The sequence below is a fragment of the Aptenodytes patagonicus genome, chromosome 9, assembly GCF_965638725.1.
Source record: "Aptenodytes patagonicus chromosome 9, bAptPat1.pri.cur, whole genome shotgun sequence".
NCBI classification, from domain to species: domain Eukaryota; kingdom Metazoa; phylum Chordata; class Aves; order Sphenisciformes; family Spheniscidae; genus Aptenodytes; species Aptenodytes patagonicus.
Window position 1 is genome coordinate 15,958,676 of NC_134957.1, and position 15,697 is coordinate 15,974,372.

General features: G+C 39.8%; 1 protein-coding gene across 3 annotated transcripts in view; it reads left to right on the top strand.

Moving 5' to 3' along the window:
* The first annotated feature begins 319 nt into the window (after nt 1-319).
* The window catches only part of MTM1 (myotubularin 1), a 46,012-nt gene continuing 30,634 nt past the window's right edge, over nt 320-15,697 (top strand). For 2 of the 3 annotated variants that reach the window (XM_076347232.1, XM_076347234.1), the window contains exons 1-4: nt 320-375; nt 2,554-2,709; nt 13,490-13,561; nt 14,552-14,624. In XM_076347232.1, the coding sequence (XP_076203347.1) occupies nt 13,499-13,561; nt 14,552-14,624 (136 nt within the window). In that variant the 5' untranslated portion in view covers nt 320-375; nt 2,554-2,709; nt 13,490-13,498. Of the gene's footprint in view, nt 376-2,034; nt 2,072-2,553; nt 2,710-13,489; nt 13,562-14,551; nt 14,625-15,697 lie in introns of all 3 variants that reach the window. The other variant, XM_076347233.1, reaches the window with a different exon arrangement.

The following is a 15,697-nucleotide window of genomic DNA, read 5'->3' on the forward strand; positions in this document are numbered from 1 at the left end:
CCTTCTTCCCCGGCTGCCTCATTCAGGAATGCTCTGCCCGGCAAGGGCCGGTGCTGGTAACAGCCGCGAGCTGCGCGGGGCCCCGCCGGGCGGCGAGCGAAGGGCTTCCCCACGCGCGGCCCGGCGCCCCGCACCGCCTCAGGCGGCTGTTTCCCGCCACAGCCCCTGGGCCGCGAGCACCGCCCTTCAGGACTACAACTCCCGGCGGGCCCCGCGGCCCCGCGGACTACACCTCCCGGCAGGCACCGGGGACTCGCCCCGCGGGGTGGAGCGGGCGCCCGGCCCGTCACGTGAGCGGGCGAGGCGGGCCCGCGCGGGGCGGGGAGCGCTCGGCGCCGCACTCGGGCCCGCGACGGCGACGGCGGCCGCGTCGCGGTGAGTCTCCGTGGGGCCCGGGTTGGGCAGCGGGGCTACCCCGGCTGTCTCCGCCCCTGTCCCCGCACCCTAGCCCCTCCCCGCGCCGGGGATCCTTTCCTCCCGTCCCCGTCCCCCCCGCCAGTATGCCCGGGCAGGGGCTGCTGCCGGCCCGGGCCTTCCCTCCGGCCCAGCCCCTCTCCCTCCGGGCACGGCACACCTCGCGTCCCCCGTCGCTTGCCTCTTCGCCTCCCGGGGTGGTCTGGGGGTTGCCGGAGGCTTTTGTGAGGGGCCCCCCCCCTTGCCGCCCCGAGCGCTTTGGGAGCCCCGCATCCCCGGCGGGCCGCGGTGCCTGCCCGCGGGCCGGGAGTCACCTGTGGCCGCCAACCGCGAAGCGGCCGGCGGGGCCCTGCGGCTGGTGGGACACGGCTGCTGAGGCTGCTTGTTGCTGTTCGGCTCCGGCTTCTCCTGACTCACGCCCTGATGTGCTGAATCAATCTGGAAGCGAGACGTTGCTGAAGCGCATAGCCCAGCGTCATGGCTTAGCAAAGACACCTTTGAACTGTAATTTTTACCTTTCCTGTAAAAAGAAATTCTCTCCTGTGATACGAAAATATTCCGAGTGCTCTTGATTCGCTTTCAGACTTTTAAGCCACTGTAGTAGTCATTTCTGACTGGCTTAAATTTTGTTCTGAAGCATGTGACTTCTTTCAGTGTTCACGGCTGAAAAGCTGAAACCTTCCATTTCAGAGCAAAGGTTTTTAGTTGATTTAAAACAAGAAATGACTCTTGAAGATGATAGACTGTTTCTGCTTGCTGGTCTTTGTGCTATGGCAGTCAAAAAGCATAATTCCTGCTTTGTGTGATTGGTGTTTTTTGGTTGGTTTGTTTTTTGTGGGGGTTTTTTCAGATGTACATGTAATTAAGAGCATAAGAAGGGTATTAGCTTTTTTCTTTTCACAGAAAGCCCCTTTTTTCTTGGTACTGTAGAAAGCAACATAGGCAAATTCAGTTTTAAAATCGTGTAGGTGTTAAGTGTTTTGCAGTTGGCCTGTAGATTGTCTTGTCATGACAAGTACTAATCAAAACTAGATATGTTTAAAAAGTACCTGGTCTCTACTGCATAATACCTGTTTTGGGGCAGTATTCTGCTCGTTGCTTGCTAGTAGCCATATATCTATTTATCATTAACCAGATTTGAAGGGCAGATATCTCATGGTACAGGATTAACACTGTGCAAAACCAAAACTTCTTTCCTGCTGTAGTTTTCTTTTTAATGTAAATTTGTGGTTTAGGTCGTTAAAAAAAGTTAGGCTGTACAGTTATTAACAAAGCTGGTAAGTGCAATGAGCCTTAACACACAGAACTTTTGGGGCTGTATGTAGCTTCATTGTGTGGCAAACGTCACAAGAGATGAGATGTAGAGGTATTTTCAATAAAATGCAGAATTTTCCCTTTTTGTACTGTTTATCATTCTATGCTTGGTCAGAAGGAAACTTCCAAAAGATGCACTTGGCGAAGAGGCGGGCTTGTAGCATCACTGAGGTTGAGCAAACTCTAGTGTTAATGTATTCCTGATATGTAGAGTTGCAGTGTTAACTAACAATAGTTAATTTAGAACGCAAGACTAATTTAATGAGAAGTAGCTGTAAATCTTTAATATTGTGTGTTCTTTTAAAGGAGACAACGTGCTAATTTTTCTAAGAACCCGAATCAGGTAAAATTAAGTTTTGTTTCATGGTCTATTCCTTCTGACTTCGCCAAGTTGCATAGCAGCTTTCATATGAAAGTAATTCCTGAATGTATTTGGGAAGAGAAACAAATAAATGGCGGTGTTCTTTGGGAAGGGACGAGAGAGGAAATGCTTAACTGTGTGCAGAAAGATGCCCAAATATGTATGGGGAACATAAGCATGGTTAAAAGTCTGCGTAAGGTTTACACATTAGAAACACTTCAAAACCGTATCTTAAAGTTTTAGAAGAGAAGGTTCTTCTCAATTCCAACTACTTGATGCCAAACCTCGTGACAGAAGATAAAACATAAAAAGAACTAGTACTGTTTGTTTCCTTTCGCCAGAATGTTTTCAGTAGCAACTATTCTGGGGTTTTGCTTCCTTTCTGAAGTTTTTTAAAAAGTAATGTCAATTGAAATATTCTGGCAGTGCTAACAATGTCTTCCTACCTGCTCCATTCCTGTCAGGGGCCAGCTACAGCACAAAAGTCAAATGTTGTTTGAAAGTTGAAGGAATGAACACACTGTTGTCCTCTCATCTCGCGCTGAAGTGGGCATCTCTATACTTTCTACAGTTGAAATGACTTATTGAATCTGGAGGCTTCTGAGCAAGAGAAAACAAAAGTAAGTGTTTTCAAGTAGACTGGGTTACACTTTTGTGTTAAGTTGGGGTGTGTGTTTTTCAACAAAATCTAAGTAATTGGTGCGCAACCTCTTCGCTGGGTTGTTGCATATAATGAATGGAAAGGCTGTATGCCAGAGACTGTGGATGTGACCGGACCCATTAATGCATAACATACATAGGCAGATGTGGAATTCAGAAGTATCAAACTTTCTGTGCCCGGCAAAGTACCTGCCTGTTACTTGAAAGAGAGCACACCCGAAAGTATGGTGCTGCCCCGTGAATGAGTTGGGCAGGGTAGTCCCAATCTCCCCTTTCTTAGGGATTGAAGCAAAGAACGGTTTGTGAATGACTTCATCATAGTCCTTAGTCTACTTCTTTTTAAACAGAGACAAACTCAGAATGGTACTTTCTCTGTGGTATTATGTGTATTCAGAGAAGCAATTCATGTAGTGGAAGATGGAACTAAACACAGCAGATGAAAGAGGATGAGTCTGATGCATCAGTTGTACATGTTCTCAAAGGAAAGTTGGAGGAAAGCCTGAGTAGGGGATGTCATTTTAACTGTTACAGTGTCTTTTTTTTTTGTACAGTATATCATTATATAACAGATACAATTTCCATTTCTCTTGTGGAATCATCAGTTAAATCTTTAGCAATAGAACTACAGTGGCCTGAGGGGATATCTTTCAAGAAGAATGAGCAGAAAGCAACTGAAGGCTTTCTTAATAGAAAACTTTGAAGCTGGATTTGCTATCCCATAGGCTTTCCTGTCAACCGCATCAGCTTTTGACAATGTGGGAGGTATACATTCCCTGCAGGGGATGCAGAGTAGAGAAAATCGACTGGGTGGGTTTAGAAAGCCACAGATCAGCCTTCAGGCATAGGTTTCCTACAGATGTAATGCTGATTCTAGAGGTAATGTGACAAATGGTTCCTAAAAAAACCCGCTCACTTCTGTCATGCCACCTAATCTAGCTGGATTTAACAGCTACTGGCTGTACGTGGCTACATGCATAGAGGGGAAACTACTGCTTTCTTTGATCCACTCACATGATTGAACTTCCACTTTAGAACTCAGTTACCAGAGTAAATATTAAGAAAAAATCAGGAAACAAGATAATCATGGCAAGAGAAAGAAATTACACGTGGAACAAATACAGGAGAAGCAATAAGTGAGTAGAAGTGGACAGAAATAAGTGTTAGCATAAATTACAAGGAATAGACTTCTGACAGTTGCTAGAAAACAGGCCTTAGCAATAATTATATTTATTACCACTGAAGCAGGTGCTGCTTTTCCTTGTTACAGTGATACAAAGCATGAGAAATATCTAACTAACAGATCAGAGTCCATCAGCAGATAAGTTACTTAGTGTCCACGATAGCACATGTCCTACTGTATCATGTCTCTTTGTGAGAGAGCTTGTAATTCTCTTACAAGAAAGCTTGCCAGGGTAAAAGCCAGGGATATCACCCTAAGCTACATTTTCAATATAATTTGAAAGGAGGAAGCAATTGGGCTGATAATTAGAAAAAGTAATACTACAAACTTTTATGTTAGGTCTTGTTGGAAATTGTGATTTACTTTGAAAATAGGGTGGGAGTCAAATTCCGTGAGAAGTTAAGACAGTAAAAGAAAACCTTCAAATGGAGACAGGAGATATATCAGTCCAGACAGAACTGAAGATTTTTTACTCCCTCCAGCTATTATTTATTCAATACCTGGCTTCCATGTACAAGCTACAAGATTTATTTTTTTTTTAAAGAAACATATACCCAGAAGTGCATAGGATCTGGTGGCACTGAAAAAATATCTGCCAAACTTTCTGCCAAGCTGTTGCTACTTGCTGCCGTTTGTAGAACTTCATTGTCAGGATATTATTTTTTGTTAGTGCAAGGTCTTCCTTCTAATATCTTCAAAACTACCTGCTATAGTGTAGGTATAAATATATATATTATATATATATATATACACCTACACCTGCTATAAAATAGGAGTGGGCAGGCAACTGGCACACTTCTAATTTGTTTGCCGAATTAGCAGTCACTTGGCTGTTGTGAACTTTTGTTCGTTTGCACTTGTTCATATTGAGTCCTTTTGGGGACAATGACTTGCCCTTTCAAATACAGGGCACATTAGAGAACAAGAGAATGGTTTTTCTGGGAGAGGGAGCGTTTCTGATTCTTTGCAAACAAATTCAGCAGTCTGTGTTGAGTTGTACAGCTTGCCATTCACAGTCCAGCAGAGAATTGGCAACATGAGGGATTCTAGAGTGCATTTTTCTTAAAGACAGGAAGCCTGGTGGAGAATTGGCATTTGGCAAACAGGTAGATCCAGACTGCAAGTTTTTTTTGTAAATTATGCTTTTTTTTTGTAGGATACAGAAATTTTTTTGTAATGCATTACTGAAGAATTTGATTAACTGACTTAAAAACTTCAGTGCAGAAGAGCAAATACTAGTATGCATTCTACATGCACAGTATCCCATTGAAGCTTGTACTGCTGGCATGCTTTTTGTGTTCTAGTTATGGCTTGAATTGAGAAGGCTTTCAAAGAGACTTGAAAGCTCATACGGTTTCCCTGGAAAATTTAGATTTAGTGAGTACATGCGAATGGGGAATATCATTTAGACATTAAAAGAGAAGACCCACTAGTGGCATAATCCAGTCTCAGATCAGTAAAGTCATGAGGATCCACCTGAGGAAAGGTAAGGGCTGCAGACTCCATTACTAAGAGGTTACACTTGGAAGGATTTTACACCCTGTAACTGTGATGGTAAAGAAGAAACAGGAGATTCCGTGATCTAGCAATCCATGTTGACTCCAAAGATCCACTCTGGAATAAGTGCAGGTAGAAGCTTATGACCTGATATGCAAAGGTGGTTTGTTGGTGTACATCATAGGTATGATTTGCCCTTGAACTCTGATGGTAAGAAATCATAAGTGCTCTCAAGTGGTTTAATAGAGCCCCTTCCTTTTCGTGTTTAAATGATACTTACATCTCACAGGTAAGTCGGTTTTCCTTTCTTTCTGTTTGCCATCGGTTGCATAACAAGTGGCAGGTAATTGCTACTGGCCACAAGTAAATACATGTAACTATGATGTCTGAATTGGCGTTGCTCTAGGCATGCTTTTGATGTCAGTACTGTATGACTTTTAAATGTTAAAATCTGTTTTTTAGTTAAGTAGTCTAAATGTATCAGGTCAGAGAGCATGAGCAACATCATTACGATTAATGATCAGAGGGATGGAACACCTCTCCTATGAAGAAAGGCTGAGAGAGTTGGGGTTGTTCAGCCTGGAGAAGAGAAGGCTTCAGGGACACCTTATTGCAGCCTGTCAGTACTTAAAGGGGGCTTATAAAAAAGATGGCGGCAAACTTTTTAGCAGGGCCTGTTGCGACAGGACAAGGGGAAATGGCTTTAAACTAAAGGGGGCTAGATTTAGACTAGATCTAAGGAAGAAATTTTTTACGCTGAGGGTGGTGAAGCACTGGCCCAGGTTGCCCAGAGAGGTGGTGGATGCCCCATCCCTGGAAACATTCCAGGTCAGGTTGGACGGGGCTCCGAGCAACCTGATCTGGTTGGAGATGTCCCTGCCCGTGGCAGGGGGGGTTGGACTAGATGACCTTTAGAGGTCCCTTCCAACCCAAACTATTCTGTGATTCTATGATTCTATAAATGCTAGAGGCGAGGTGAAGTGTTAGCAGTGCATTCGCATAGGTGGGAAAACGAAATGAGCACTGTTAAAATTGAAGTAAAAACCACAGCTATACAGCAGATTGTAGTGGGATACAAAATAGGAGAAAGCTTAAATATGTACATATATTTTAAAACTCCATCACAGGATAACTTTGTTCATTCTGTGATTCTATGATTATTTAAAAAAAATAGTTTTGCTTCTAAAAACCCCCTGCATTGGTATCTTTCATTGTTGCAGGAAGTTTTGGTTTTTTTTTTTATTTCCTTTGGAAATAAGTATAAGCAAGTATTTCTGTGGTGTGGATTTTCTGTGGGTTTTTGGTGTGTTTTTTTTTTATCTGTTTGAAACTGGAATGCTCTGCCTTACACTACTTATTTTTTGTAGCTTTGTTAAACTTTGGAGACTTCTGCTACCTTATTTTTGTTTCTGTTATTGAGTATAGTTCCTTTGTGTTAAAATATAACTGGTTAAATGAGTGTGAAAGAGATGTATTTATTTCTATGGACTTGATTAGTTGGTTGTGGCACTTTGGTCTCACCGTGTTTCTTTTTGGTTGATTGGTGTGCTGTTTGGTTAGGGACAGCTGATGTCTGGAAAACTGTCTTCGTTGTTGTAGATCTTTTTTTGTGACTTGTTTTGTATCCCTGTATATCTTTATATGTAATTCAAAAATTTTATTAACCTTTAATGAGATGAATGACTACTCTTAACTTTGTTAGAGTAAATGCTCATTTACTGGTGTTAAAGTTGCTGATGCTTATTTCGGTGACCCTCTGATATGATAACTTAGATGCTGTTGTTGGCTTGACCCTTCAGGACTGTTGCTTTTCCATATATATGTATATTTTTAAAGGATTTATGTTCCTTTCTGCTTGATACTTAGAGCGAAATACTTTTTTTTCCCTTCTCTTTTCATGGTTGTCTTAGCTTAATTTTGCTACTGTCTTAGAAATTCCTAGAGTTCTGCTCTATTTTATATGTAATTTCTGAGAACCTATGTATTATGTGTTATCTCTTCTGTGCAGTTGTGGTGCTGACAGATGTGGTTTTGTTTTTAGGACTTTGTATTTTATGCTTTTAATTTTATTATGGGAAACACAAGGCAGTATATTCATACTGGCTCTGCAGGTTGTTACTGTACCAAATAAAACTCTACAATCTTTGTGTAACACCAGCATTCCTTGTTATTACGAACCTGCTTTTTCATTTTTTGCATCTTCTGTTTAAATGAGGGTGCAAGCAGCTTTTTCTGCATGTCTGCACTAACTTACACTTACCTCAAGCACAGTGAAAAATTGTTTACTAATATAATACTATTTTTCTTCTCTTTGAAATAATTCCTTATTTGATGTCAGGTCTAACTATGAAGATAACCTCATTTTTAACCTGATGGATGCCTTGCAGATCTTAAATGATTAACCCAGTGCACTGATCACTTTCAAGTGTCATATAATTGTCCAATTGTAACAGTAACTCTTTTTAGAAGTGCTCTAATTGTTTTCTGAATTACTATGACAGCAAATGAAGGGGCTTAATAAATTTTGTAACTGTATTTTTAGGAGAGGCCTTGGAGATGCACAAACTTTTTTCGTTCTTGCACAAATCATTACCTGGAGCAGGATTATGAGAACCTTGGCATTACCCTGTGTGTGGTTATTGATGTGTGACAGAAATTGGAATGCTTCTAGAAAATGTTCAGTCAAACTTTTTGTTGTTCATTTTTACCATATTGATAAATCTGATTCTGGTAAAAGCAAATAATTCTCATGCTTATCCAGTTGCCCTTATATATATATTTTTATATATATATATACACACACACACACTAACTGTTTCAACTACAATAATATGTCACTAATGTTTTTTCATCGTGTTTACCTCTTACTCAGTATGTTCTGTAAATGTCTTCTGTGTATGGTAATTTAGCAGTTTAATTTCCTCAGTCTTTGCAGATTAACATGTTGAACATTATAGACTATACAAAGTTAAAAACTTCATTTTACATTAAGTGTTGTCAAAATTGTTGTTGCTCCAAATGATTGATATAGGTACAAATTTGAAAGCATTTTTTTCCAAAGTTTTAATCCAGTGATGGAGGGTCAAAAATATTAAATAGCTGGAAAGTGGTGCTCACAATTTACTTGATGCAGTTTACTTGATCTCAGATGTTTGTGGTAGTAATCCTTTGGCAGATGCAGATTATGTTGTGTTTGGGCATAAACTAGTTCTTTATACATGTAAAGATTTTAGGTTGACAAAAGCACAGCTCAGTTATACAATAATTACAAATTATTTGGTGTGATTCTGGTGTGAAGATGAAGCCTTTAAAAGGACCAGCAAAATGTCAAATGAGCTTTAATTTGTTCCTGGATCATAAACAATGAGAACTAGTTTCACCAGGCTGTTGTCAATCTAAACATGGCTTGTAAGAGTCTTGGTTGTCTTTCCAAGCTGCACTACACACATCCTCTAACCTGTTGGCAGTGAAGAACCTTAAGGAAAGAGTAGCTGGTCATTTCAGGTTTCTTAACCCTCAAAAGCTTATTTACGTGTTTTAAAGTTTATTTAGATTCTCTGTGTGGGCATATGCTTGTGTCTGTCGGCATTTATTAATAAAGAGCAGATAGGATCCTTGAATTGACTTCTTAAAATCTGGCCTTCAGTGCCTACCCTTTCAAATGTTGTTGTGCCTCCATTCCCATGAATCCTAGGAAGCACAAGTATAAATATCATCTTTAATGAAAATACAGATCCCAAGTAGTTTAATTGTTACTGTAAGATCATTGGAGCCTATGTTTCTTGGTAGTGTTACTATATTAAGTTCTAGTAACTTTAACAAAGCTTTGTTTATTAGTTCAAGTTAAATCCAGTAAAATTGCTTTGTCTCCTTGCTATTCTGGAGTCAGGGAAGAATGTTCAACTGTTTGTAACTGCAGAATATCATAAACAAAGTTGTCTTATTTGTTTTAAATTTGCAGAGTAATTGTACTTCTGTTCAGCTGCTGGCAAGCGTGTGGTTTGTATGGTTTTCAATTTTTGTGCAAGTATAGAAAAACATCTGGGTGATACTGGGGAATAAAATGTGTTTGCAGTGGAAAACTACTTGCAAGATTTTTCCCTGTGTGGAAGGACTACTGCTGCTCCATGATTATGAGAAAGTTGTAGCTATTTTAAGACTATGATGGAGTATGTTTTTGAATTGTTCATGGTAATATTACTTTGGGAGGTTGCCAGAAGCTGCTTCTACAATTTGACAGAAAAAGAAATAATATTATAAAAGGAAATATTTCATGTTCATTTAAAATGTTTTTGAAAACTTGTTTGCTCTTTTGGTATAGAGGTGTCCACTTTAAGGGTGTGTCCTCGTTCGATGGGTACTTTTAAACGAGAACTTAGTCTTGTCTGTTGCCTGAGGGTCACAGCAGCATAGAGTAATTCAGGTTGGAAGGGACTTCAGGAGGTCTCTAGTTCAACCCGTTGCTCAAAGTAGGATCAGACCCAGTTGCTCAAAGCTTTATTCAGTTGGGTCTTAAAGACCTCTGAGGATGGAGACTGCAACCTCCCTGGGCCCTGTTTTCACTGCCTGACTGCCCTTACAGTGCAAAAGTAGGGTGTGTTTTTTTTCCTTAAATCAAGCTGGAATCTAGTTTGTTTCGGTTTCTGTTGTGTCTTGTCCTCTCATCACTCACCACTTTGAGAAGACAGAGCCAGGGTCCTCAGAGGTACTACCTCAAAGGTACTGGTGGGCAGCTGTGAGGTCCCATTGGAGTTGTCTCTTCTTCAGGCTGAATGATTCCCGGCTCCCTCAGCCTCTCATTACAGGGCAGGCGCTCCAGGTCCTGGTCCTCTTGGTGACCCTCTGCTGAACTCACCGCAGTTTATCAATGCCTGTCTTGTACCGGGCTCCAAAAGTGGACACTGTTCTAAATGGGTGTTCTATAATGTAAAGTTTAATTACTTGACCATAGTTTACTTATAGAAATCAGGGAAATATGGGTGGTTATAAATGTGCTTATTAGTGTTCGGGTTTTTAAAGTGTGATTGGATTTCAAAGCAAAATTTGGGTAGCGTTAAAAGAATTCTTCCACTTATATACTGATGAAATAATTTGCATTAATTTTGGTGAAAATGTTTGATGGATTTTAAAAAAAAAATATCTGACAGATAACACCTTACCTTCAATACGTATTTATTCAACTTGATTAGCTCTGAATAAGTCTAATTTGCATCGTTAGTGTTGGAAATGAACAGAGTAGTTGGTTGTAATTCTATAATGAAATATTCTGTAGAAATTGAAGTCAGTGAGTGAATTCATGCTCACTGTAAAGTATGTTTAAAAAAATCAGTCTCATGGAGGGTTGAGGGAATTTTACATGAAGTAAACTTACATACACAGAAACACGCACATAAAGGTCTGCTGCAAGAGCTGCACGGACATCTTGGTTGTTTGAAGTGGCCTAGTGCGGTGGCAGAGTGGAGGGGAAGCGAGCTCTGTCCCGCTGTATTGTCAGGTTCTACCAAGAGAAGTTTTTCTGAGAATCTGAAAGGATCTCTGCTTATTCCTTTTTATTTACACTGAGGTTTGGAAAAGTTATAGTCAGTGTTCTGGACTCGGATGATTATTTCGGAATCGTAACTCACCTCATGTAATGCTGCAGTTCAGCCAAAACTTAGTGAATGTGCGGTAAGGGAGGAAATAATATAGAAAGCAAAGGAGGAAACAGAAGGCTTTTAGAACACTTCATACTGTTCCCTGTGTGAGCAGCAGAAGCATGCTACGATTGGTGGTAGTATTGAAAGGCATAAGCAATGTCCCAACGAGCTTTTGTTCTTATGAGCTTAGGCAGTGGGTTGGCACTGAGGTGAGTGTCCAGGATCCTGGGTGGGCTCGTGCGACCTCTGCTGAAGCTTGTCTTTCTGTGGCTTTGCTGGTGGAGTAGCCGCGGTTGCAAGACCAACAGCTAGCTTGGGTGTGCCTGTACCTGCTGCAGTCAAAATTTCCTTTTTGCAGTGCACATCTATTCAGGGTTGCCACATCTTTTAAAAGTCACTTTTCTAGGGCTTGTTTATGCTCGCTTGTCTCTCATGGTCGGTGCAGCCTTAATTTAAATTTATGTGAGCTCCAGTTAAAACCACTTTCTATGCTGACATAGAAAAACTGGGGCTGCTGTGCCTTTGTCTTTTTTTCTCGCCTGGTATTTCTCACTTAAAATATGCACAAAAACCACTTCATGTGGAAAACATTTTAAAACAAGCTTCTGAGTAAATATACCTTTTACCTTTATAAATATCTGGTTATTAGAAAACTTAAGCTTCTATAAATTAAGGAAAGTCATCTGAACAAATATTGGATGTTCACAAGTTAACATAGCAATACAGAAAAAGTTAAATCTACCTTAAGTTTTATAGTATGTAAGCTATTGCAAGAAAGGAAAAACTGTGAAAATATCTTCTCTTAATCTTCTAGGCAAAATTATAGTCAAAACATTAGCCTCCAGTGTTGCAATAGTTTTTCTGTGGAGGGTAGTTTGAAAGAACAGTGATTTAATGTTGATTGCTAATAGCTTTTCATTTAAATTGTTGGCGTTGCACTAAAATTAGTTCAGGACCCCTCTGTTTCGGTGTTGGGAGAATGCTGAGACTGCTGGAGACCCAGGAAGGAAGTAATACCTCTGTGTGACAGGGTCACACAGGCTCTGCGGCGTTCAACTTTCAATTTTTCAACTTAATGTGGGTTCCTTTTTTCTTTTTTTTTTCTTTTTTTTTTGGTGGAGGGGTGTGATTTTTATACTGATAAGCTGTATCACTGAATATTAGTTTTAAACACAATGTCAGGTTTCCTATGTTTTCTTTATGACATATGGAAGACTTAGGCACTATAAGGAAGTAACAAACCTGTAGAACTTCAGGTCATGGTTTTCCACCTTCTTCCCGCAGAGACACATTCCTGTATTGTTATAGTAACTTTAAAGCATTTTGGACCTTGCAGTTTAATCTGTCACTATCGCTTGTGTAGGACTGTTGCAGTGTCACTGTGAGCCTGCTGTTATGAAGGAGCACGGGCTGATTTGTCATGGTGCAGAGAAATCTGTGCAAACTTTTTTCAGTGTTGAGAGGGGAGAGAAAGTGCTTGTTTAAGGCTGCAATGTTTCATTTATGGAATAGAAGCAAAGATTGTGTGGTCTGTAATCACCTCCCCCCCAAACAAACAAATAAAAACTCTTCAAGGTTGCTGTACCATGTCAGATGGTCTTGATGAAGGGCGTGTGACTAGTGAAAGGGAAGTATAATTTGGTACGAAGTTACTGTTTGGAGTAACTTCAAGTGTGAGCGTTTTCCCAGTGTTTGTTCTAGAGATCCCTTGTGCAATGTCAGGAAATGATTAAGATGATGAATCCTGTATCATGCGATTCTGTCTTTAATCAATACCATTTAAAAAAAAAAATCCTTTTCCTTTAAACATATCAAGGCTATTCAGACCAGAAGGCTGGACACTCCCCCTTCTGGTGTGCTAACTGAAGTTTCAGTTTAGGAAATGGGGGATTGTTTTTAAATGTAGAAGTACTGTGGAACTCCTGCTTTTTCCTTCTCACCTTTTTTTTTTTTTTTTTAATTCAAACACTTGGATGTATTGACATGCTTGTGATTTCAGGAGCTGTGCAATAATTTTATAGTTTGTTCCTGTTTTCCTAAATGAAGTCTTAATACAAATGCTCCAAGTAGGTTGCATTTCATAGTATGTGTACCTGTTGCTTAAAACAAGCACTCTAATGTCTGTTGACTGAACTAATAATAGTATTTAAACAACTGAATTCCAAAATATAGCTTGAGTCAGAATATTCCTTATAATAAGAACCAATCCCAGAGCTAGTAATGAATTTCTTGTTTGATTTGGATGCTTTTAAATAGTGACCTTCAATTACAAGGCATTGTGTAATTTTATAAATTAATAGTAACTTGCAAAACATTCTTGGAAGCTCTTGATGTCTACCTGTGGACCTCCAAAGTCTAAAACCTCTCCTGTAAATAGTCTGTAGTCCAGGAGGAAGTTTAAGTCTCCAATTTGTGCTTTTTCATCAGATACCCGGTATGGCCTCATCATCAACACCTAAATACAACTCAAACTCCTTGGAGAGTTCCTCAAGTAAAAGGGTGAGTGTAACTTTTTACACGTTTTTTACATCAGAAGTCCCAGAGATCATTATCGTCCATATTTGGGTAGAAAAATTAGTATTTGAATGACTTTTTTTCTTGAATGTGTATACTTATTTTTATTGCTAAATTTGTAATGCAGTTAACTGAGTAGATTTAAATATCTTTCAGACTGGATGGGTGAAATATTCTCTGTATCGCAAATTATTAGAGCCTCCTTAAAATCAATTCTAATATACTTACTCTTATCCTTGCTTTCTACATTGGAATATTCTGTGGCATTCTTGAAAGTTTTTGGCACTTTGATGCTGTAGAGAGATTCTGTACTGCAGTTGATAAGTTATACCTAGTTATGTTTGGCTGCCTCAGTTTTAAAATGTTCATCTGTACTGGAAAATACATTAAAGCAATCTATATATGGTGTTCCCCTCTGCTTTTTGATGCTGCGTGGCTGAAGAAAATGTAACCTGTGTGCAAGAAAACAGAAACTAAGGCTTTATTTAGCTTTTTAAGCATTTCTTCAAAAACAAAGATTATTTTCTATTAATCGTTCTTAAAAACTACTGAATGCGGGAAAGTCACAAGAGAGTAGATTGTGTGTAATAGTTGTGAGTACGTTGCTTAAGTGATTTCAGTTGATTTGTTCTTCCAAACCCAGCATACTTGGAAAATTAAGTGCACAAAACTTTCAGAGAACTTACAGTATAGAAATTTAATTCCAATTTAATGCAAATATAGTTAACTATCCTTTTAGAAGAAGAAAGACTAAAATATGCTTATGTTTCAGATCTGTTCAACCTTTAATTGTTTAATAGTTGCAGTTTAGGATAGTGGTGTGTGTTCCTGTTTTGGTTTAGTCTGCCAGTTTCTACTATGGAAAAACCTGTTTTTCCCATGCAGAAATTACCTTTAAGATTTTTTTTTTTTAATCTGGAACTTGAAAGAATTGTAAATAAAATACGACGTGCTGTTGTACTTCTCTTTCTTTAGACTCTAAAAGATGGAACTAACTGGGAACAAAATGAAGAAATACCTCGTCTGCCAGGAGAGACTAGAGTTACAGGTATGAAGCTATATATCTGCCTAACGCAGTGTATGTTTAGGAGTCTGGCATATACATGTATCTTACTGGATTGTTTCATAATTTGGACTGGTTTGGGCTGGGGGTGGGAGTAAGTCATGCTAAAAATGTCATGAATTTTTTTAAGTGATAGGGACTTTTTATCACTTATCACAAATAACTTTTTAAGTCTTTAAAATCTTGGTTTCCACACATGGCAGATCCTCCCATACAAAGAAATTGCAAGGCAAGATGTGTCATAATGGTATCTACAGACTAAGTAGCACGTGTCTAGTGATGAGAGCCCCTCCAAGCTTTCCGAAGTCAAGAGAATTCTACATGCCACCCACTGTGTATTGATATTGTGTACGGTAGTGTGGAACCTTAGTCCAAACTGTGACTACCCTAAGTACAATCTTACGCTTCCTTGACACAACATGGCATGCATGTAGCTACTATGCACTTGTTAGCCTTTACATACAGTAATGTTGTAGCATAAGGAAGATTAATGTATTGTGTACAGTGATTTCTTACTTGACGGAGGCTCTTCCTGGAATGGAGCCTTCCACTCGTGGAAGTTTATGTTGAGGTATCAGAATGCAACTGAAAGTGGTCTGTCTCTTATTTGTGAAGCCTCTCCTTCCCCCCCGCCCGAGGATTTGTTAGGTGGGTTTGTAAACAAGATTGGCTGAGGTAAAACCAAAGTGGTGATTCCGAGGAAGTAGTTATGTTTTTAATGAGGAAAGTCGTGGGGAAGGCATGAGGGAGAGGGTGTGGAACCAAGATGAATGTTTGATATGATCCTTATGAAAACTCTCTGTGTTTTGGGGCAGCACGCGGGAAGGAGGGTGCTTGTTGTGGAAGGCAGATAAATAGATTGGGCTAAAGAAATGAGTGGACAGGGAGAAATAGGTGGTTTGTAGTGCTTCACTTAAGTCTTTGATGTCATTGCTTCAGTTAAATCTTTGGGTTTTGAGTAGTATGTGTTAGTACTCATTTTGTTACTGTCCTTGCTGAAACACTGCTGATGGCCCTGCTGTATTTGATTGCCTCAGATTGAAATGTAAAGTTTCCCT